Here is a 24,748-nt window from a genome sequence, read left to right as displayed (position 1 = left end):
CAAAACACCTTGTCCCCATGTTGATGAGGACAAGGGCCTCATCCCCACAACCCTTGCCGGGTGGTTGTTGGGGTCTGCGGGCGGGGGGGCTTATCAGAATCTGGAAGCCCCCTTTAACAAGGGGACCCCCAGATCCCGGTCCTCCCCCCTGTGTGAAATGGTAAGGGGGTACAAAAGTACCCCTACCATTTCACAAAAAAACTGTCAAAAATGTTAAAAATGACAAGAGACAGTTTTTGACAATTCCTTTATTTAAATGCTTCTTCTTTCTTCTATCGTCTTTCTTCTATCTCCTATCTTCCTTCGGTTTCTTCCTCCATCTTCTTCTTCTTCTGGTTCTTCTTTTAGTCCACGGCGTCTTCTTCCCTTCTTCTCCTCGGGCCGCTCTGCATCCATGATGGCATGGAGGGAGGCTCCCGCTGTGTGATGCCTCTCCTCTTCTGACATTTTTTAAATATCAGGGGGTGGGTCCACCCGGTGACCCCACCCCCTCTGACGCACGGGGACTTGACGGGGACTTCTGGGGCATTCTCCGTGACGTCAGAATGGGGCGGGGTTACGTAACGGGTGACCCCGCCCCCTCTGACATCACAGGGAATGCCACAGGGAAGTCCCCGTCAAGTCCCCGTGCGTCAGAGGGGTCGGGGTCACTGGGTGGCCCCGCCCCCGTTATTTAAGAACCATCAGAGGAGAAGCATCACACATCGGGAGCCTCCCTCCATGCCATCATGGATGCGGAGCGGCCCAAGGAGAAGAAGGGAAGAAGACACCACGGAGGAAGGTGCCGGACGAGAACACCGGAGGAAGAAGCAGAAGAACCGAAAGAACCAGAAGATGAAGAAGATGGAGTAAGAAACCGAAGGAAGATAGAAGATAGAAGAAAGAAGAAGCATTTAAATAAAAGGAATTGTCAAAAACTGTCTCTTGTCATTTTTAACATTTTTGACAGTTTTTTTGTGAAATGGTAGGGGTACTTTTGTACCCCCTTACCATTTCACACAGGGGGAGGGCTGGGGGTCCCCTTGTTAAAGAGGGCTTCCAGATTCCGATAAGCCCCCTGCCCGCAGACCCCCACAACCACCGGCCAAGGGCTGTGGGGATGAGGCCCTTGTCCCCATGGGGACAAGGTGTTTTGGGGGGCTACCCTAAAGCACCCTCCCAATGTTGAGGGCATGTGGCCTGGTACGGTTCAGGAGAGGGGGCGCTCTCTCGTCCCCCCCCTCTTTTTCTGCAGCCTGCCAGGTTGCCTTCTCGGATAAGGGTCTGGTATGGATTTTTGGGGGGACCCCACGCCATTTTTTTTTATTTTGGCACGGGGTTCCCCTTAAAATCCATACCATACCTAAAGGGTCTGGTATAGATTTTGAGGGGGACCCCACGCCATTTTAAAAAAAAAAATTTGGCTGGGGTTCCCCTTAATATCCATACCAGACCTGAAGGGCCTGGTATGGAATTTAGGGGGACCCCCCACGTAATTTTTGTTTTTAATTTTGGTTTGGGGTTCCCCTGTGGGGAATTCCCATGCCATTTTTATTAATGAACTTTTATGTGTATTGTCAGACCGGCAATTTATTATAGCCGCGAGTAGTTTTAAATGACTTTTTTTCCTTTGAAATGTAATTTTGCTGTCAGACTGTTCTAAACACGGGAAACATGCGCCCCTTTACAGGCATACTATAGACACCCCCAGGTACGAAATTTAAAGGAATATTACACTTTTATTGTTTCACGTCCGTTTTTAAAACTTTTTTTGCATTGATCCCCTGGGGCAATACCCAGGTCCCCAAACACTTTTTATGACAATACCATGCATAAGCCTTTAAAATTAGCACTTTTGATTTCTCCCATAGATTTTAAAGGGTGTTCCGCGGCTTTCAAATTTGCCGCGAACATCCCAAATTGTTCACTGTTCGGCGAACTGGCGAACAGCCGATGTTCGATTCGAACATGAGTTCGACTCGAACTCAAAGCTCATCCCTACTCCCAAAGATGTTTCATCCTCCGCTCCCTCTGCGACGGCAAGATAAGGTCCGCAACCTTACTCTTGTACCGTGGATCAAGGAGGGTTGCCAGCCAGTAACGATCCCTCTACTTGATACCACGAATACGAGGATCCTTCCGCAGGCTTTGCAGGATCAGGGAGGCCATGCAGCGTAGGTTTACTGAGGCATTTGGTCCGGAGTCCTCTGGGTCACTAAGGACAACATGATCTGCAGCCACCTCCTCCCAGCCACGTACAAGTCCATGGGTTTCTTGGGACTGTAAATGATCCCTTAAAGACTGCTGCTGATGCTGAGTGCCAGGCTCCACCTCCATGCTGACACAATCCTCCTCCTACTCCTCGTCCTCTTCCTGTGTGATCGGCGCGCACACAGGAACACTGTCTGGATAAAGGGGGCTTTGAGAGCTAAGGAAGTCCTCCTCTTCCTGCCTCTGTTCTGCCTCAAGTGCCCTGTCCATTATGCCACGCAGCGTGTTCTCCAACAGGTGGACAAGGGGGACAGTGTCACTGATGCATGCACTGTCACTGCTCACCATCCTCGTGGCCTCCTTAAATGGTGACAGGACAGTGCATGCATCCCTGATCATTGCCCACTGGCGTGGGGAAAAAAAACAAGCTCCCCTTACCCTGTCCTGGTACCATAGTCACACAGGTACTCATTGATGGCCCTCTGCTGCGTGTGCTGCTGCGTGTCCACCTGGTGGGCATGTCACAGATTAGTCGGTTCTTCGGCAGGTTAAATTCCTTTTGAAGGTCTGCCAGCCGAGCACTGGCATTATATGACCGGCAGAAATGCATACAGACTTTTCTGGCCTGTCTCAGGACATCTTGTAAGCCCAGGTACCTGCCCAAGAACTGCTGCACCACCAAGTTAAAAGACGTGAGCCAAACTGGGCACATGGGTCAGTTGTCCCTGTCGGAGGGCAGAGAGGAGGTTGGTGCCATTGTCGCAAACCACCATTCCTGGCTTAAGTTGGCGTGGCGTCAACCACCTCTGAATCTGCCCCTGCAGAGCTGACATAATCTCTGCCCCAGTGTGGCTCCTGTCCCCCAAGCACACCAGCTCAAGCACCGCATGGCATCTTTTTGCCTGCGTACTTGTGTAGCCCCTTGAACACCTACGGAGCACCACTGGTTCCGAGGACAAAGCACAGGAAGAGGCCATGGAGGAAGAAGAAGAGGAGGGGGTGGAGGAGAGAGGTGTGTCAGAATCATCAGTAGTGGCATTTTGGAGGCGTGGTGGTGGAACAACCTCCAACACTACTGCACCTTGTCCTGCATCCTGCCCAGCTGCCAGCAGAGTCGCCCAATGAGCCGTGAAACTTAGGTAACGTCCCTGTCCATGCCTGCTGGACCATGAGTCAGCGGTAATATGCACCTTACCACTGACCGCCCTGTCCAGCGAGGCCAAGACAGTGCCTTCCACATGCCGGTAGAGAGCCGGAATCGCCTTCCATGAGAAAAAGTGTTTTTTGGGAACCTGCCACTGAGGACCCGCACATTCCACAAACTCACGGAAGGGGGCAGAGTCTACCAACTGAAAAGGTAGCAGTTGAAGTGCTTGCAATTTTGCCAAGCTAGCATTCAACCGCTGGGCATGTGGATGGCTGGGAGCGAACTTCTTTCTGCGGTGCAGCAGCTGGGGCAGGGAAATTTGCCTGGTACAATCTGACGTTGGTGTACCGATAGCAGATTGTCCGCAAGTACTTGGCTGTGACACACCTAATTCTACACCTTCATTCCTCTCAGTGCAAGTCTCAGAGAGGACTGAAGGTATAGTGGAGTTGGAGATCCCAGCTGATGAGGAGCAAGGAGAGGTCCTCTTTGTTCTTTGGTGTGGGTCTTTTAGGTATGCTTGCCAACGAACTGCATGGCAGGTCAACATATATCTGGTTAAGCATGTGATGCCCAAGCGGGAGATATTTTGGCCATGCGAGATACGCTTGAGACATATGTTGCAAATAGCAGCGGTGTGATCTGATGCACTCGTCTCAAAAAAGGCCCACACTAAAGAACTTTTGGAATAACGCGCAGAGACAGCAGCGCCCTGCACATGCGGAGCTCTGCGGTGTGATGCAGTCAGTGTGCTGCCCTTAGGCTGGCCCCTGGAGGGCATCCTGCCTCATTGGTGATGTGCCGCCTCCTCCTCCTCTTCTCTCCTATCAGGGACCCACGTGGAGTCAGTGACCTCATCATCCCCTCCCTCCTCACGACTAGAGAAAACCTGGCAGTATGCTGCAGCAGGGGGAACATGACTGCCAGATTGCTGTCCTTCTTGGTCACCCCCTCTGTCTGGGCTCACGTTATTGCCTTCCTCTAGCTGAGTACCATCATCGGAGCTTTCAAAATGCTGGGCATCCTCCTGGAGCATGTACCCAACACTGTGGTCAAACAGTTCGAGGGACTCCTCAGGAGGACATGGTGGGGCTAGGGAAGGAGTCACTGATGCCACTGAGCCGAGGGAAGAGGCCGCGTTGGCAGCTGCTTTGCCAGATAAAGTACCCTGAGCCTGGGTGAGAGAGGATGAGGAGGTCATCCACTCGACCAAATCTTCCGCATGTTGCAGCTCAACGCGGCCAGCTACCGAAAAAAAGACCAAGCGTGTCCCACGGCCACGTGCTGATGAAGATGCACCATGTCCACGACCAGAACTGTTGCCTCTAGACATAGAGCCTGCTTGCCCTCTTTTATTGGCTTGTGACTGTCTGCCTCTCCTTGTTGGCCTTCCACACATACTATTGGCCTGCAGTGGGATGTAGCTGCACAAAACTGGGATGTATATGTATATATATATATATATACCGATTATACTGCAGCTAGCAGAATCAACTGCCTGCCTGTAGTATTATTAGTATGAGAACACCTGCACCTGGCTTCAGATAGCTATACTGTAGGTGCAACTGTGCAGGGTACACAGTACATTAACTGGAAATACTTCAAAGAGCCTACACAAGCACCTGGCTTCAGGTAGCTATACTGTAGGTACAACTGTGCAGGGTACACAGTACAGTAACTGGAAATACTTCAAAGAGCCTACACAAGCACCTGGCTTCAGGTAGCTATACTGTAGGTGCAACTGTGCAGGGTACACAGTACAGTAACTGGAAATACTTCAGAGAGCTTACACAAGCACCTGGCTTCAGGTAACTATACTGTAGGTGCAACTGTGCAGGGCACACAGTACAGTAACTGGAAATTCTGTAAAAACACCTGCCTGCCTGTCAGTATATTAGGAAGAGAAGAACAGGATCTAGCTAAACTGAATACATTTTATATATATATATATATATATATATATATACACACAACACCTGGGATGCATAAATATACACCATACACTGTAAGTGCAGCTAACTGACTGGACCTGCCTACTCTATCTAACTTAAATCAAATGACACTGTCTCTCTCTCAACATTGGAACACACTACACAGGGCTGACGTGCAGGCGGCCTTATATAGTGTGGGGCATGTATTAAACCCCCTGAGCCATAATTGGCCAAAGCCTCCTTGGCTTTGGCCAATTACGGCTCTCTGTACACACAGCGCTGTGATTGGCCAAGCATGCGGGTCATAGTGCATGCTTGGCCAATCATCAGCCAGCAATGCACTGCTATGCCGCAGTGAATTATGGGCCGTGACGCGCCACTTGAATTTGGCACGAATGGCCCATATCGTTCGTAATTCGGCGAACGACTGAACACACGAAGCTCATCTCTACTCATCAATGCAGACAACTTGATTGGGAGTAAGTAAGGCTGAAAACTGTTGGTTGAAGTGGTTTATGAGGGGCCGAATTTTGTAGAGCAAATCCAAGTGCATGAACTGCAAGATCTGCTTGTATTGTGTCCTGGTCATGGAGGCAGAGAACACTGGCATATGGTGAATTTGGTCAGTGGACCAATATGACCACAACTCACTCTTTTTAGTTATGCCCATGAGGAGGGATAGGCCCAGGAAGGTCTTAAATTCAGAGACCGTGATAGGTCTCCAATCTATGGCAAGGGTCAACTGGGGATTAGCAGCGATGAATTGACCAGCAAATTGCTTTGATCCACAATAGAGCTATACAGATCTTCAGTGAAAAACAGTGAATAAAAATCAAGTGACGTAAAATCAACTGTTTCCACCTGAATTCTGGGTTGGCCAGTAAATGGGGGAAGTACGGGTGCTGCAGAAGTGGTTGGCTCCCAATTAGGATTGCAAATGCAGCAGGAAGGGCACTGTAAACTAGATGGGCCTGTGTTTGTCTTCTTGGTGGCAGCGTGACACTACTCGTGCTAGCCACCTCACCAGTTTGAATTGCACTTATGGGACTCGCCACGTCACCAAGCGTTACTGCAGTGCTAGATGTACGATCAGGATGTACTAGGCCGCTGGTGCTTGCCAGTTCACCAGAAGGATGAGCAGCACTAGTACTGGCTCTCTGCTCCATATGAGAGCCCTGCAGTTCTTGAACCTCAACGACAGCAGAAGAACGGGGTCTGGTACACCTGACCTTGGCAGGGACCACTACTCGGTCGTCAGAGCTATCTGTCTGGGTGCCGCTGCTGTCGATCGGTTCATATTCTGAGTCTGAATCTGACAGATGAGCGACTTCCTCTTCACTATCTGTCATGCTTAGAAACGTGTAGGCCTCTTCACTACTGTACCTTCGATTTGACATTTTGGTCTCTAAATTTACTGGTACAGTAGTGAGCCTCATGCCGCGTACACACGAGCGGACTTTCCGGCAGACTTGGTCCGACGTTCTTCCCGTCGGACTTTCCGGCAGACTACCGCCGGACTCTCCGAATGGACGGACTTGCCTACACATGACCGGACTTTCTGGCAGGCTAGGTCCGCCCGTCTTTCCGACATGACTTTCGCCGGAGTTACAGCGGACTTTCAGAATGAACGGACTTGCCCACACACGGACAAGTCTGTTAATTTTGAACGTGACTCGGGTACGACGGGACTAGAAAAGGAAGTCAATCTCGCTGTTTTTATTGGCGAGATTGACACCTTGCGAGCCCTGTCGCGGGGCATACTAGGCCCTTAGGTCTGGCATGGATTTTAAGGGGAACCCCCTACGCCGAAAAACGGCGTGGGGTCCCCCTAAAATTCATACCAGACTCCGATCCGAGCACGCAGCCCGGCCAGTCAGGAATGGGGGTGGGGACGAGTGAGCGCCCCCCTCCTGAACCATACCAGGCCGCATGCCCTCAACATGGGGGGGTTGGTGCTTTGGGGGAGGGGGCACCCTGCGGGGCCCCCCACCACAAAGCACCTTGTCCCCATGTTGATGAGGACAAGGGCCTCTTCCCGACAACCCTGGCCATTGGTTGTTGGGGTCTGCGGGCAGGGGGCTTATCGGAATCCGGGAGCCCCCTATAATAAGAGGGCCTCCAGATCCTGGCCCCCCACCCTATGTGAATGAGTATGGGGTACATGGTACCCCTACCCATTTACCTAGGGAAAAAGTGTCAATAATAAAACACACTACACAGGTTTTTTAAGTAATTTATTAGACAGCTCCGGGGGGTCTTCTTCCGGCTTCTGGGTCTTCTTCTGACTTCGGGGGTCCCTCTGGTTCCTCTTCTCCCTGCGTCCAGTTGGTTCTTCTCCGCTCTCTCTGGCCTCTTCTCCCGGTGTTCCAGTTCTTCTGCCGGCTCCTCTGCTGTCTTCATGCCGCTCTTTTGCCAGCAGAGGCCCGGACTTCTGGCGTCTTGTCTTCTTGGCTTCTTCCCTCTTCTCTTTTCCAGATGTTGACACGACGGTCTCTTCGGCTGGACTGGTCTCTGAGCACTCCGATGTGACTTATATAGGCGGAGACCCCGTCCCCTTATGCCGTCACAGTCCCTGGGCATGCTGGGACTGTGACGGTTTAGGGGGCGTGGTCACCGGTTGATGTTGACCACGCCCCCTAAAACTGAAAATTTGTTTTTCCTATTGCAGCGAGCGCGAGATACAGTACCCTGCCCTTGTGTTGTATCTGGTCCGTCGGACCAGCATACAGACGAACATGCTTTCCGTCAGGAACTGAGTCCGGCGGACTTACGACGGAAAGATTTAAAGCATGCTTCAAATCTAGGTCCGGCAGACTTTTGGGGAAAAAAAGTCCGCCGGAGCCTACACACGATCGGATTGACCAAGTATGCTAGAAAGTCCGCTCGCGTGTACACGACATCACAGGAAAAAGAGCTCCTGACTGTCAGCAACTGCTTCAATTGCTACAAAAAAACTGTTAGCGTTCGCAGGGATCGGGCCTGACTTTGCAAATGCTACAGTTATGTGTTCAGTGTTTTTGTAAGTGACAGTGATTGATTGATACTGCACTTGGGAGGGCTGGGCTGGGCTGGGTGGAGGGACTAAACACAGGTGCTATAAAAAAAATAGGTAACCAGTGTCTCCTGTGACACTAATACAGTGATCACTGGTGACAGGGGGTGATCAAGGGGTTAAATGTTTATTAGGGGGGGTTAGGGGGGTCCCTAGACCTATCTGGTCCTACCACTAAGTACCCTAACACTGATTTTTGTCACTAATGACACCAGTACAGTGCTAAAAAAAAAATGAACACTGCACAGGGTGACACAGTGACAGGGGTGAAGGGGTTAACTGGGGGGCGATTGGGGGGGACTGGTGTCAGTGTAGTGTTGGTCCACTTACTCTGAGATGTCTTCTCTCCTCTCTCTGGAACGGAAAAGAGTTCCACGAGGAGAGATGGAACTCTTCCATACTTGCCAACTGTCACAAATTTCCCGGGACATTCCCGGGATTTAGCCCCCTTTCCCTGATTTAGCCATTCCCGGGAAATGTCCCAGGAAATTCTAATTTTAACAATTTTTTTTCCCCCGCCGCCTGCCGCCGCCCGCCGCTAGAGGTCTGTGGCTGACGGAGACAATGTCTCCACCGGCCACCATTTTCCCGGAGGCCAAATTACTATTTAGTAATGGCCGGGTGACTGCCAATAGAATTTGAGCTGTGGCACCGCTGCAACCTAATGTGGGAAGAAGTAGGGGTGGGCGGCTATTCTGTACTGCTGGGAATGCCTGACTCCATTGGGGGATGCCTGGTATAAAGACAGGACTCTGCTGGCAGTGCCTGATGTAAGGGGGGACTCCGCTGCAATGCCTGATGTAAGGGGGACTCTGCTACAATGCCTGATGTAAGGGGGACTCCGCTGCAATGCCTGATGTAAGGGGGGCTCCACTGCAATGCCTGATGTAAGGGGGGGCTCCACTGCAATGCCTGATGTAAGGTGGAACTCTGCTGCAATGTCTGATGTAAGGGGGACTCCGCTGCAATGTCTGATGTAGGGGGGACTCCGCTGCAATGTTTGATGTAGGGGGGACTCCGCTGCAATGTCTGATGTAGGGGGGACTCCGCTGCAATGTCTGATGTAAGGGGGACTCCGCTGCAATGCCTGATGTAAGGGGGGACTCCGCTGCAACGTCTGATGTAAGGGGGACTCCTCTGCAATGTCTGATGTAAGGGGGACTCCGCTGCAATGCCCTATGTAAGGGGGGACTCCGCTGCAATGCCTGATGTAAGGGGGGACTCCGCTGCAATTCCTGATGTAAGGGGGACTATGCTGCAATGCTGGATGTAAGGGGGACTCCGCTGGCATGTCTGATGTAAGGGGGGACTCCGCTGCAATGTCTGATGTAAGGGGGGACACTGCTGGCAATGCCTGATGTAAGGGAGGAGTCAGCTGGAAATGCCTGATGTAAGGGAGGACTCCACTGGGGACACCTGATGGCATCTGGTGGCAGGCGACGTGGCAGGTGACATGCTCCGCCTACATGCAAAAAAGTGTCCCGAATTTTTTTTTTGCAATGTTGGCAACCATGCACTTTCCCTGCTGTGTTTACACTTATACATGCAGGGGAAGGATTTAATTTGCCAGGACCGATCACCAGGTCCAGGCCAGAAATCATTGGCCTGGGCCTGGAGACTGATCGGTTCCGAAGCTAATCCGATCATCGCAGCCCCCCAGACAGCTGTGCGTGCGAGGTATAGCTACAACGCTTTGCCCAGCCGGGCCAACCTGCCACAGTTTAACTGCGGCGGCTGGTTTGGAACTGGTTAATATGAAATCCTACTACATTAGCAGCAATCACAGAAAAGTCCTCCACACACACGGAGAGAGATTCTCCATAGGCACTCCATCACCAGCATTTTCCTGAACTGAAACAGTTCCAGCATGTCTTCCCTTTGCAGACACTGTAGCACTGCTTCCATCTTAATCAGACTCAAGTAAATTATTACTTTTCCACAACTTTATGCCTCACAGGTTGAGGGATGACATCCTCCTCCTCATCTGGTGAGTCGGTGTAAAATCAAAACTTCCTGTCACTTAAGGGAGATTCCATTTCCCCAATGGCTTACAGCAATCCACCCACCATTTTCATCAACATCCTCCTAAGATGACCCAGGCTGCTGGGGAGTGAGTGGGGCAGATACTGACACAGATGCAACAGATGCTGAGACAGGGGTAGTACTGGGGGCACCATGTGAAAACACTTCTATACCCCCCATCCATACTGTCATACTGTCACCGTTGCACTTATCTTTCAATACACCACTGCTCTCCTTCAGAGAGGTGATTAACGTCTCCTGCTTCTTCAATGCCTCCTCCAGAGACTTCAGCTTGGAGTCTTGCCTCTTACTGCTTTCGGTCCTGCCATGCAGAGATTTTTTTCCTGAAATCTGCTTTCAGGACAGCAAGCTTCTGTTCCTCCTTAGTTATTTGGCGAAGTCCATTCACCACTCTGTCCTGGAAAGCTGGTATGGCCTCCCATTGCATAGGGACAAGTCCAGGGTCCATTGCAAATTGCTTGAGCATGTGATGTAGACCTCAGTTCCTCTGGAGAGCCCCACCTTCATCCTCCCCAACCTGCTGCATGATGGTTGGGTGGAGCCTGTAGGACAGGCCCCAGGCTTGATGTTTCTCCCAGCTGAGACCAACAGCAGAGTGAGCCAGCAGCACCTTGCAGCACCTTGCAGAACCTTGCAGAACAGCACCACCTGGTGGAGAGACTGATGTGACTGGCTCAGTGTTTTCTGTACAGTACTGAAATATATGTCAGAGCTACATAAATGTATAATAATCCCTTCACGTCGACTGTACGCAAATTTGCTTTCATGGTATGAAGAGGTCATACCGGGGTGATGCCTGCAGGAGGGAACGTCTCCCCCCTCACCATTTTTGGTGATCTAAATACTTTTAAGTGCAAAGGAGGGATTTGGGGTCTTTTTGGACCCTCGATCCCTCCATAAAGAGTACCTTTCACTGTCTGTTACTTTCACAAGGGATGTTTACATTCCTTGTGACAGCAATAAAAGTAATCAGATTTTTTTTTTAAATGGACAATGTAAAAAAAAAGAAATAGAATAAATAATAAAAAATAAAATAAAATTTAAAGCGCCCCCGTCCCCGCGTGCTCGCGCAGCAAAGAAAACGCATACACAAATCGCACCTACAAATGGTGTTCAAATCACACATGTGAAGTATCACCGCATTCGTCAGAGTGAGAGCAATAATTCTAACAAAAGACCTCCTCTGTAATGCCCTGTACACACGGTCGGACTTTGATCGGACATTCCGACAACAAAATCCATGGATTTTTTGCGACGGATGTTGGCTCAAACTTGTCTTGCATACACACGGTCGCACAAAGTTGTCGGAAAATCCGATCGTTCTAAACACGGTGACGTAAAACAGATACGTCGGGACTATAAACGGGGCAGTAGCCAATAGCTTTAGTCTCTTAATTTATTCTGAGCATGCGTGGCACTTTGTGCGTCGGATTTGTGTACACACAATCGGAATTTCCGACAACGGATTTTGTTGTGGGGAAATTCCAATGGAAAATGGGTGATGGAGCCTACACACGGTCGGAATTTCTGACAACGCGCTCCGATCGCACATTTTCCGTTGTAAAAATTTGACCGTGTGTACGGGGCATAACTCTAATCTCGTAACTGAAATTTTTAGGTACCGTAGTTTGTCACCAGTCCACGAGGGTGCACAATTTCAAAGTGTGACATGTTGGGTATCTATCACCATCACCATCCATCACCTTTCACATTATACAAAAAAATGGGCTAACTTTTTTGTTTACTCTTTTTTTTTAAAAGAAAGTGTATTTTTTCCCCCAAAACTGTGTTTGAAAGACCGCTGTGCAAATACCGTGTGACATAAAATATTGCTATGACTGCCATTTTATTTCCTAGGGTCTCTGCTAATATATATAGATATATATATATAGATATATATATATATCTATATATATAGATATATATATATATAGATATATATAGATATATATATATCTATATATATCTAGATATATATCTAGATATATATAGATATATATCTAGATATATATCTAGATATATATATATATAATGTTTGGGGTTCTAAGTAATTTTCTAGCAAAAAATGTGGACTTTAAATTGTTAGCAACAAATGTCAAAAATAGGCATAGGAATGAAAGGGATAATGGTGTGTAAGGCTGATTTGGTGTGCTTTTCTCTCTCTCTCAGTGTTTTAAAGTAGTTTAAAGTAGTATGTGATAAATTACTATGGAAATAATAAATAACAGTGTGTAATAAAAAAAGGTCTCTCTTCATACAGTTAAACCGCAGGCTTTCCTAGAATATATGATACACATTGAAGATGGATTCCCGGGATCTGTGTTTTGTAATGTCATCAATTTTTACCCGGGAGAAGTGGAGATCCGGTGGGTTAAACACAGTAAAGGTATCATCACCAGCCCATCTTTGGATAAAGATGTTTCTCCCACAAAACAATCCAGGAACAGTGATGGGACATTTAATGTGACCAGTGATCTGACTGTGAGGCCGGAAAGTAGAGATGAACCCGGAGATGTATTCTCCTGTATTGTGAGCCACAGATCCCTGAAGGAGGAAATTTCTCTCAATTTCACTATGCCAAGTAAGTAGCCTATGACTCTAATGTCTGTAGAATTTGGCTCCTACTGCTTCCAACAAATCCCAGATCAGTCCGATTAGATCCAGAGATTGCTCAGTGAGTTTACGAAACATTGGAAAGCAGAGGCTGCATGAGCACATACACATACATATTTTGGAGCAATGTTTTTCATGTGTATTCAGGCTTGGGTGTTTTTGTTTTAGCCAATGAAAAGGTAGATACTAGGACCTATTTTTCAGGTGCTCCTATTTAGGTATTTGAAGCCAAAAATGCCCCATGTTGCTTTAAGAGTAGCTCATGTACCTATTTGAGTTTCACTCAGACATGTTCACTGCCGAAAAATTATTTAATTTTCGTTTCATTTGTTTTTTTGTTGGAAATTTGGAAATTAGATATATAAACATGTAAGACTTCCAATAATGGTAAAAATAATAAAGAAAATATTGTGCCACTAATAAACCTTCCAATCACCTCTAATGAGTAGAAAAAAAACCCTCCAATTGATTGGACTGAAAATGTCTGTGATAAATAGTTTAAAACAACATATAAATTTAGTACTCAAAAAGATCTCAAAATACCATCTGTGATAATAATAAGAGAGATAAAAACCCCAATGAAATTTAACTCAGGAGTATAAAAATTATTAAATAATAACAATAATAAAAATGTCCCAAAAAATTTTGATATGTTGAAAAATAATAGCCATTTCTTAATTAAACAATCTACTTCAGCAGCATCCTGAAGAGTGATCCCATATAAAATGGTAAAAGCAGATCAAGAGATAATTCCAATATTGCTATAGATTAAGATGTCCCACAGGACTATTCTCAGGTATCATCAGGATATATAGGAAAAAAGAAAAAATATCATTGCACAGTAAACATGTATTAGGAAAACCGCAGCACTACATAGTGTGCACTCACGTAAGCCTGGTTTAACAATAGCCTGGATAGGATGCAATCAGCCGCTTGGGGCGCGGTGGGTCCTCACACCACTCATTACAGAGATACTGACTCGCCACAATAGTCTACGTCACTGACTCCTCCTACGCATTACGTCACCCGACGTAATCCTTGAAAAAGTCACGTGTCAGGTGACGCAACGCTAGGGATGAGCTGAACAGCCCCTGGTTCGGTTCGCACCAGAACCTGTGAACGGACCAAAAATGCGCACGAACGTTAGAACCCCATTGAAGTCTATGGGATTCGAACGTTCGAAACCAAAAGTGCTAATTTTAAAGGCTAATTTGCATGGTATTGTCCTAGTAAGGGTTTGGGGACCGGGTCCTGCCCCAGGGGACATGTATCAATGCAAAAAAAAAAACTTTTAAAAATGGCCGTTTTTTCGGGAGCAGTGATTTTAATGATGCTTAAAGTTAAAAAAGTGAAATATTCCTTTAAATATCGTACCTGGGGGTGTCTATAGTATGCCTGTAAAATGGCGCATGTTTCCCATGCTTAGAACAGTCCCTGCACAAAACTGCTTGGGGCTTCAATGTAATGTCGGGTCCTGGCAATATGGATGAAATGGATGAGACAAACGGCATGGGTTCCCCCCAGTCCATTACCAGGCCCTTTGGGTCTTCTATGGATATTAAGGGGAACAGCGCACCTAAATTAAAAAAAGGAAAGGCGTGGGGCCACCAGGCCCTATATACTCTGAACAGCAGTATACAGGCGGTGCAAACAAGACAGGGACTGTAGGTTTGTTGTTAAGTAGAATCTGTTTGTAATTTAGAACTGGTACATTTTTAACGTGTTTAGCTCCAGCCAAAAAATCTATTTTAAGCTTTTTGGAAAACATAGGGAAGGGTTATCACCCCTGTGACATTTGTTTTGCTGTCTGTGCTCCTGTTCAGAAGATTTCACCTCATTTTTTGTCCCAATGACAAATTTTTTTTTAAATTTGGGGTTTTTTGTGAAACAAGGATTGGTGATAAAGCATCAGTGGAAAGGAGAAACGTTTTTCCGATATTAACTCTTACAGGAGAGAATTTCTCTTCCTAGGGGTAGATTTCATCTCACTTCCTGTTGTCTCTTTCTGTTTGCAAGTAGGAGTCGTTTGTAATTTGGATGTTTGAAAGTAGGGGCCTGCCTTATATACTCAGCAGAAATTTGGGCCTTAGGTGTTGTTGTGGCCACAACACTGTAAGCCCTCACAGGGCCCTGCTGTGAAATATTAGATCAAGAATTGTAATTACATGCCCCTGTTGAACAGGGGCAGAAATATTGTGCCTTTGGTGGTGGTGGTGCTAGTGCCACAACACTGTAAGTCCTCACTCGCTCTTGGTGGGCGCAGAAATGGGCCCTGCTATGAAATATTAGATCAAGAATTGTAATTACATGCCCCTGTTGAACAGGGGCAGAAAAATTGTGCCTTTGGTGGTGGTGGTGCCACAACACTGTAAGTCCTCACTCGCTCTTGGTGGGCGCAGAAACGGGCCCTGCTGTGAAATATTAGATCAAGAATTGTAATTACATGCACCTGTTGAACAGGGGCTGAAAAATTGGGCCTTAGGCACTGGTGCTGATGCCACAACACTGCAACACCTCACAGATACTCTAGTTGGAACGCAGAAATGAGCCCTGCTGCAAAGTATTGCATCAAAAATTGTAATTACATGCCCCTGTTAAACAGGGGCTGAAAAATTGGGCCTTAGGCACTGGTGGTGGCGCCTGGAGGATAATTACTCAGGATAGTCACTCAGCATCAGCATAGGCAGTCTTTGAAGGGATCTGAGATTTCAAAAAAAATTATTCGGTTACATCAGCATCAGGTGCTTGGTAGCTGGTGGTGATCCAAGACTGATTCATTTTTATGAAGGTCAGTCGATCGACCGAGTCGGTGGACAGATGCACCTTGTGATCGGTTATAAAGCCTCCAGCAGCACTGAATGTGCATTCCAAAAGAACGCTGAATGCAGGACAGGCCAGTAGCTCAATTGCATACTGTGCAAGCTCTGGCCAGTGATCCATCCTCAAGACCCAGTAACCCAGAGGATTTTTGGTGGGAAAGGTGTCCAAGTCAGATCTTGCCCCTAGGTATTCCTGCACCATGTAAAACAGACACTGGCGATGGTTGTTGGAACCGATCATACCTTGGGGCTGCGGACCAAAAAATTGTCTGAACGCATCGGTCAGACGGCCACCTTCTCCACCGCCCCTTTTTTGACTGACCGAAGCCACAGCCACACGTTGTCCAGAAACAGGAGTTTGTAACCTCCCAGTCTCTGGGAACGCGTTGCACAGATGTTTCTGCAAGGTCTCCCGAAGATGTTTCATCCTCTGCTCCCTCTGCGACGGCAAGATAAGGTCCGCAACCTTACCCTTGTAATGTGGATCAAGGAGGGTTGCCATCCAGGATTGGTCATTCTCCTTGATACCACGAATATGAGGATCCTTACGCAGGCTTTGCAGGATCAGGGAGGCCATGCAGCATAGGTTTGCTGAGGCATTCGGTCCGGAGTCCTCTGGGTCACTAAGGACGACATGGTCCGCAGCCACCTCCTCCCAGCCACGTACAAGTGCATGTGTTTCTTGGGACTGATCCCTTAAAGACTGCTGCTGATGCTGAGTGCCAGGCTCCATCTCCATACTGACAATCCTCCTTCTCCTCTTCCTCGTCCTCTTCCTGTGTGATCGGCGGGCACGCAGGAACACTGTCTGGAAAAAGGGGGCCTTGAGAGCTAAGGAAGTCCTCCTCTTCCTGCCTCTGTTCTGCCTCAAGTGCCCCGTCCATTATTCCACGCAGAGTGTGCTCCAACAGGTGGACAAGGGGGACAGTGTCACTGATGCATGCACTGTCACTGCTCACCATCCTCGTGGCCTCCTCAAATGGTGACAGGACAGTGCATGCATCCCTGATCATGGCCCACTGGCGTGGGGAAAAAAAAACAAGCTCCCCTGACCCTGTCCTGGTGCCATAGTTGCACAGGTACTCATTGATAGCCCTCTACTGCGTGTGCAGCTGCTGCAGCATGGCCAACATTGAGTTCCACCTGGTGGGCATGTCACAGATTAGGCAGTTCTTGGGCAGGTTAAACTCCTTTTGGAGGTCTGCCAGCCGAGCACTGGCATTATATGACCGGCAGAAATGCACACAGACTTTCCTGGCCTGCCCCAGGACATCCTGTAAGCCCGGGTACCTGCCCAAGAACCGCTGCACCACCAAGTTAAAGACGTGAGCCAAACAGGGCACATGGGTCATTTGTCCCTGTCGGAGGGCAGAGAGGAGTGTGGTGCCATTGTCGCAAACCACCATTCCTGCCTTAAGTTGGCGTGACGTCAACCACCTCTGAACCTGCCCCTGCAGAGCTGACAGAACCTCTGCCCCAGTGTGGCTCCTGTCCCCCAAGCACACCAGCTCAAGCACCGCATGGCATCTTTTGGTCTGCATACTTGCGTAGCCCCTTGAACGGCTACGGAGCACCGCTGGTTCCGAGGACAAAGCACAGGAAGAGGCCATGGAGAAAGAAGAAGAGGAGGGGGTGGAGGAGAGAGGTGTGTCACAATCATTAGTAGTGGCATTTTGGAGGCATGGCATGACTGCTGGACCATGAATCAGCGGCAATATGCACCTTACCACTGACCGCCCTGTCCAGCGAGGCATGGACATTGCCTTCCACATGCCGGTAGAGAGCCAGAATCGCCTTCCATGAGAAAAAGTGGCATTTGGGTACCTGCCACTGAGGAACCGCACATTCCACAAACTCACGAAAGGGGACAGAGTCTACCAACTGAAAAGGCAGCAGCTGAAGTGCTAGCAATTTTGCCAAGCTAGCATTCAACCGCTGGGCATGTGGATGGCTGGGAGCGAACTTCTTTTGGCGGTGCAGCAGCTGGGGCAGGGAAATTTGCCTGGTACAATCTGACGTCGGTGTAACGAAAGCAGATTGCCCACAAGTACTTGGCTGTGACTTCATTCCTCTCAGTGCAGGTCTCAGAGAGGACTGAAGGTATAGTCAGGTTGGAGATCTCAGCTGATGAGGAGCAAGGAGAGGTCCTCTTTGTTCTTTGGTGTGGGTCTTTTAGATACGCTTGCCAACGAACTGCATGGCAGGTCAACATATGTCTGGTCAAGCATGTGGTGCCCAAGTGGGAAATGTTTTGGCCACATGAGATACGCTTGAGACATATGTTGCAAATAGCAGCGGTGCGATCTGATGCACTCGTCTCAAAAAAGGCCCACACCAAAGAACTTTTTAAATAACGCGCAGAGACAGCAGCGCCCTGCACATGCGGGGCTTTAGGGTGTGATGCAGTCAGTGTGCTGCCCTTAGGCTGGCCCCTGGAGGGCATCCTGCCTCGTTGGTGATGTGCCGCCTCCTCCTCCTCTCTCCTATCAGGCACCCACATTGAGTCAGTGACCTCATCATCCCCTCCCTCCTCATCACTGGAGCAGACCTGGCAGTATGCTGCAGCAGGGGGAGCATGACTGCCAGATTGCTGTCCTTCGTGGGCACCCCCTCTGTCCGTGCTCACGTTACTGCCTTCATCTAGCTCAGTATCATCATCAGAGCCTTCCAAACGCTGGGCATCCTCCTGGAGCATGTACCCAACACTGTGGTCAAACAGTTTGAGGGACTCCTCAGGAGGGCATGGCTAGGGAAGGAGCCACTGATGACATTGAGCCGAGGGAAGAGGCCGCTGCTTTGCCAGACAAAGTACCCTGAGCATGTGTGAGAGAGGATGAGGAGGATGAGGACGGCTTGGTCATCCACTCGACCAAGTCTTCCGCATGTTGCGGCTCAACGCGGCCAGCTGCCGAAAAAAAGGCCAAGCATGTCCCACGGCCACTTGCTGATGAGGATGCACCGTCTCCACGACCAGCACTGTTGCCTTTAGACACAGAGCCTGCTTGCCCTCTTTTATTGGCTTGTGACTCTCTGCCTCTCCTTGTTGGCCTTCCAGACATACTAATGGCCTGTATATATATAAATATATATATATATATATATATATATATATATATACTGATACTGCAGCTAGCAAAATCAACTGCCTGCCTGTAGTATGAGAACACCACCAACCTTCTACAGGTAGCTTTAGCTGAACACTGTGCAGAGCTCGCAAAAAACTAACTTGTAGCTTATTTAGCTGCCTGCTGTAGTGATAGGATCAGGAAAACACCACCAACATTCTACAGGTAGCTTTAGGTGAACACTGTGCAGAGCTCGCAAAAAATAACTTGTAGCTTATTTAGCTGCCTGCTGTAGTGATAGGATCAGGAAAACACCACCAACCTTCTACGGGTAGCTTTAGCTGAACACTGTGCAGAGCTTGCACTACACTAACTTGTAGCTTTTTTAGCTGCCTGCGGTAGTGATAGGATCAGGAAAACACCTCCAACCTTCTACAGGTAGCTTTAGCTGAACATTGTGCAGAGCTCGCAAAAAAATAACTTGTAGGTTTAGCTGAACACTGTGAGGAGGACGCATTACACTAACTTGTAGCTTTAGCTGAACACTGTGCAGAGGTCGCACTACACTAACTTGTAGTTTTAGCTGAACACTGAGGAGGACGCACTACACTAACTTGTAGCTTTAGCTGAACACTGTGCAGAGGTCTCACTACACTAACTTGTAGTTTTAGCTGAACACTGTGCGGAGGACGCACTACCCTAACTTGTAGCTTTAGCTGAACACTGTGCAGAGGTCGCACTACACTAACTTGTAGCTTTAGCTGAACACTGTGCAGAGGTCACACTAAACAAACTTGTAGCTTTAGCTGAACACTGTGAGCAGGACGCACTGCACTAACTGTAAATAGTCTAGCTGCCTGACTGTGGTACTAATAGGATCTAAAGAACACTAGCAATTTTCTTCAGGTAGCTGTAAATACTGTAACAAGACAAGCCTGCCTGTCAGTAGGAAGATAACAGGAATGGATCTAGCTAAACTGAATACAGTGTATATATATATATATATATATATATATATATATATATATATATATATATATATATATATATATGTATATATATGCAACACCTGGGATGCATATATATACACAATACACTGTAAGTGCAGCTAACTCACTGACTGTCCTGCCTAATCTAGCTAACTCAAATGAAATGACACTGTCTCTCTATTTCTCAGCACGCCGGAACACACTACACACAGGGCCCCTGTGCAGGCAGCCTTATATAGTGTGGGGCATGTTCTAAACCCAAAGACACACCAGTAGTAAAATTACGCTTGCTCTAAATTGTGAGCCGCTAACACAGCAAAAAGAATAATTGCCAAATAAACCAAATAAAAACCAAAACAAGTAGCGCTAAGTAAATAATGCCTTTAAGAGGTGGCAGTGGCACGTCACAGGGGCACTTTACTTCCAGCAGATGTGTGGAGGGGTAGCCATATGTTGGGAGATTCATCATTGTATTTGGAGAAGACACGTCTATGAAGTCCCCTGGGATCCCTTCATCTCCAGGTTGTCAAGGTCTTCCCCCTATTGCCAGTGAGCAATACAAGCCAGTTTGACCCTTACAGTATATACTGTCTTGGGTTCAAACCCTCCGGTAAGCCTCCACCTTCACTGGCTGCGGGAATTGCACATTCTCTTGAAGACACTGTGGTGTGATGCATAGAGTTGGTCCATCCATATATCATTCAACACATATATATGTTGGACTATTATAGAACCAGCTGTGCATTATCCTCTGAGCATTTTTCATAAAACTATATGTTGGTGATGGCATTTTACACATTTTTCACAGATGGTGATCATTAGAGTCCCTATGTGTACGGACTTTATCTTTCAATCTATTGATGGACCTTTATTTGTTTTCTTTTCTGACAATTTTTTGTGTTTAGAGCACTGGATATTCACCTCATTATTTGTTTATTGAGGGTGCATTATTTACTTAGCACTACACCTTTTGGTTTTTACATGTTCTAAACCCCCTGAGCCATAATTGGCCAAAGCCACCCTGGCTTTGGCCAATTACAGCTCTCTCTATCGACGGTGCTGTGATTGGCCAAGCATGCGGGTCATAGTGCATGCTTGGCCAATCATCAGCCAGCAATGCACTGCGATGCCGCAGTGAATTATGGGCTGTGACACGTCACACGAATTTGGCGCGAACGGCCCATAACGTTCGCAATTCGGCGAATGATCGAACAGATGATGTTCGAGTCGAACATGGGTTCAACTCGAACGTGAAGCTCATCTCTATGCAACGTGTAGGAGGAGTCAGTGACATAGACTATTGTGGCGAGTCAGTATCTCTGTAACGAGCGGTGTGAGGACCCACTGCGCCCCAAGCGGCTGATTGCATCCTATCCAGGCTATTGTTAAACCATGCTTACGTGAATGCACTCTATGTAGTGCTGCGGTTTTCCTAATACACGTTTACTGCGCAATGTTATTATTTTTTTTTTTTCCTATATATCCTGATGATACCTGAGAATACTCCTGTGGAACATCTTAATCTATAGCAATATTGAAATTATCTCTTGATCTGCTTTCACCATTTTATATGGGATCACTCTTCAGGATGCTGCTGAAGTGGATTGTTTAATTAAGAAATGGCTATTATTTTTCAACATATCAAAATTTTTTGGGACATTTTTATTGTTGTTATTATTTAATAATTTTTATACTCCTGAGTTAAATTTCATTGGGGTTTTTATCTCTCTTATTATTATCACAGATGGTATTTTGAGATCTTTTTGAGTACTAAATTTATATGTTGTTTTAAACTATTTATCACAGACATTTGCAGTCCAATCAATTGGAGGGGTTTTTATCTACTCATTAGAGGTGATTGGAAGGTTTATTAGTGGCACAATATTTTCTTTATTATTTTTACTATTATTGGAAGGCTTATATATTTATATATATATTTTTGTTTGGAAGGTTAATATTAGCGCAAACACATTATTTTATTACACTTAATTGAGGTGCCTGAACACTATTCAGTTTTGCTGCTTTTATTATTTGGTTTTCTTCCAAGCTAATTATCCGCACAGTGAATTTCACTTTGTCCACCTAGTGCTTCATTTATTTTCATTCCAGCGCTTTAGTATTTTTTTTTATTTTTGGAAATTAGATCATTCGGAAATTCTAAAATCCTAAAATTTGGAAAAAAAAAAATTGAAAATTTGAATTAACTAACTAATAAATTATAGGTATTGGAATTTCCTTTTAAATTTGGCTGTTAGAGAACGTAACAAATACGAATTTATCTAAAGTTACGAATTATCTGAAATAACGAATGCCACATCTAAACAAATGGAACAGAACAAATTAATAATTAATAATAATAATCAAAAAATGTATTATTATTAGTAATTTGTTACTATTAATTTAATAGTTTAGTAATAGTTAGGTTATTATTAGTTAGTTATTATTTAAGATTTTCAAATTTTCGGATTTTCGTTCTTTTGAATTTTCATTCTTATTTTCAAATTTTGAATTTTAGAATTTCTGGAGTTTGTTGAAATTTGTTAAAAAACGAATTTGGAGCTTAACGAATTTCACATGTCTAGTTTCACTTATCAAGCTACAGGCAGCTGAGAATTCATAGGTGAACAGACACAATGCACAAGTATGGGGTTTTGGTTATTCAGCATTTTGGAGCTTTGAGCTACAAAACAATCAGAGCTTATAGGGTTAGTCAACTTTTATAATAAAATTTGCATTGCAATCGGGGAGTCCCACTAGATTAGAAATCATGGGACATTTTAGAGAAATTGAGTTTCCTTTAGACGACATAACTGCAAACCTCTTTTCTTTTGCAAAGACAAAAAAAAGCTTTCTCATTGATCTGTGCCGTCCTGCATATAGGATAAGAAGGATGGTAAACACAAGCACATTAACCCCCCTAGCGGTATTCCCGAGTCTGGCTCGGGGTAGATTCTCAATACCAAAAGCGGTATCCCTGAGCCAGACTCGGGATTGCATCGCAGGATCCAGGAAGAGTTTACTTACCTTGACCCCTGGATCCTGCAATGTCTCCCCGCTGTGATCGGCGAGCCGCTGTGTCTCGCTCGATTCACAGTGCCGAACTCCGTCCCCGTGCGTCGCAACGCTCACAGGGAACGGAGTTCGGCGGCAAATTCAAAAAGTGAAACACACAGTACAGATACAGTATACTGTAATCTTACAGATTACAGTACTGTATCAAATAATTACACATCCCCTTTGTCCCTAGTGGTCTGCCCAGTGTCCTGCATGCAGTTTTATATTATAAACACTGTTCTTGCTGCCTGGAAACTGGAGATTGTTCATAGCAACCAAAACTGTCCCTTTACATCAAAAGTGGCTTTAGAGCAGCTAGAAAACAGCGATAATAAATTAGAATCACTTGCAGAATTAAGCGATAGTGATTTGTGGGAAAATCCGTCATCAAACACTAGAAGTAACGAAAGTGACAATTCTGCAACTGAGCAAATTTCAGTGTTTTTGATTTGATTACATTATTGAATAATTTTTATTATTATTATATTATTATTTGTTATAATTATTTATAGTTATTTATTATATTATAATTTTTTATTTCGTTTTTCAAACTTTATCATACCCAGGATGTCTACTAGACTCTGGTTTGGACAGATTTAAGTGAATTATTCCTAAGAATTACAGGCCTACAATATAAAATGCCAAATTTCTGTGCAAAATAATGGTACCGCTTTCAGCACCTAAAATCTGAAATAATCATACCGCCAGGGAGGTTAACAAGCACAGAGCCGCTGTATTCTCTGTCTGCACATGTGCAGTGTGCTCTCCCTCCCCCTCTAATCTCATAGTGCACCTCCCTGCCCCTGTCACAGCAGCATTCATCTACATGAAGAATGAACCCATCCCACAAGAATTGCATGTTAAAAAAATCAGCAAAGGTCCTTTATGTTCCTAAGGGAAAAAAGTTTGTCAATATTGTGATGAGTGAAAGTTTGGTTCAATGTTTACCAAACCCAGCAGGAAATCTGCAAACCCCAAACAGAGCTTCTGAACCCCATCAAGGTCTTTAGCTCCAAGCCTTTTCTGGCACTTTTTGTTTACATGTAACAATCTGTATTTTTTGCTAGAAAATGATTTAGAACCCCCAAACAGTATATATATTTTTCAAAGCAGAGGCCCTAGAAAATAAATTGGTGGGTGTTGCAATTTTTTTATGTCACACGTTATTTGTGCAGCGTTTTTTTTTAAACATAATTGTTTGGAAAAAAAATACACTTTCTTAATTTTTTTTTTTCATCAATAGTTTTTATTGTTTTATAGTGATGACAAGAATAACAAACAATGTATAAATTGTATGTTGTTTACACATTAATGCACTTAATCTAATACAGAAGTACATGTTTACGGAAGAACTATCAGAAAATTCTGCACATTAAACTTATACAGTAAATATAGGCTATCATATACTAGTAGTTACCGCTCCTCCAGGCAACCCCATTGGGATCTCTTTTGTTGCCTGGGGGAGAGCTGCGTCGTGCTGCTGTTGTATAACCTATAACTGGTCTAATTGATGATATCAAAGTCCAACTTATTGTTGAGTCATGACTATACTAAATGCAAACTTAACTTGTTAAAGGCATTTCACTGCCCCTGACCATATTTCCCCCGGTAGCCACACTTTCTTACTCTTTGCTAGATAACCACCACTAGACGCCATTGCTATTTCGTAGCTATAGTGAAGGTTTGCCAGTTCAAGTGTTTGTTCCATGGAAGGCGCCTTTTCTGTTTTCCATAATCGTTTAATGGGCAGTCTGGCCGCTAGTAAGATATGTGTCGTCACATGTCTGACATGTTGTGGCACTGCATCTATGTAGAGATTTAGGATTGCCCATTCAGGTGCTGGAG

At 46.2% G+C, this 24,748-nt stretch overlaps 1 protein-coding gene across 1 annotated transcript in view; it reads left to right on the top strand.

Moving 5' to 3' along the window:
- LOC141111837 (uncharacterized) overlaps positions 1 to 24,748 on the top strand; it is a 293,979-nt gene that overhangs the window by 117,000 nt on the left and 152,231 nt on the right. Inside the window, exon 3 of the mRNA XM_073603991.1 lies at positions 12,624 to 12,944. Coding sequence (XP_073460092.1) covers positions 12,624 to 12,944 — 321 coding nt within the window. The remainder of the gene's footprint in view (positions 1 to 12,623; positions 12,945 to 24,748) is intronic.

This window comes from Aquarana catesbeiana, linkage group LG11 (assembly GCF_042186555.1).
Source record: "Aquarana catesbeiana isolate 2022-GZ linkage group LG11, ASM4218655v1, whole genome shotgun sequence".
Lineage (NCBI taxonomy): Eukaryota > Metazoa > Chordata > Amphibia > Anura > Ranidae > Aquarana > Aquarana catesbeiana.
The sequence above is the reverse complement of the archived record's forward strand: the minus strand, read 5'-3'. Positions and strand labels throughout refer to the sequence as shown.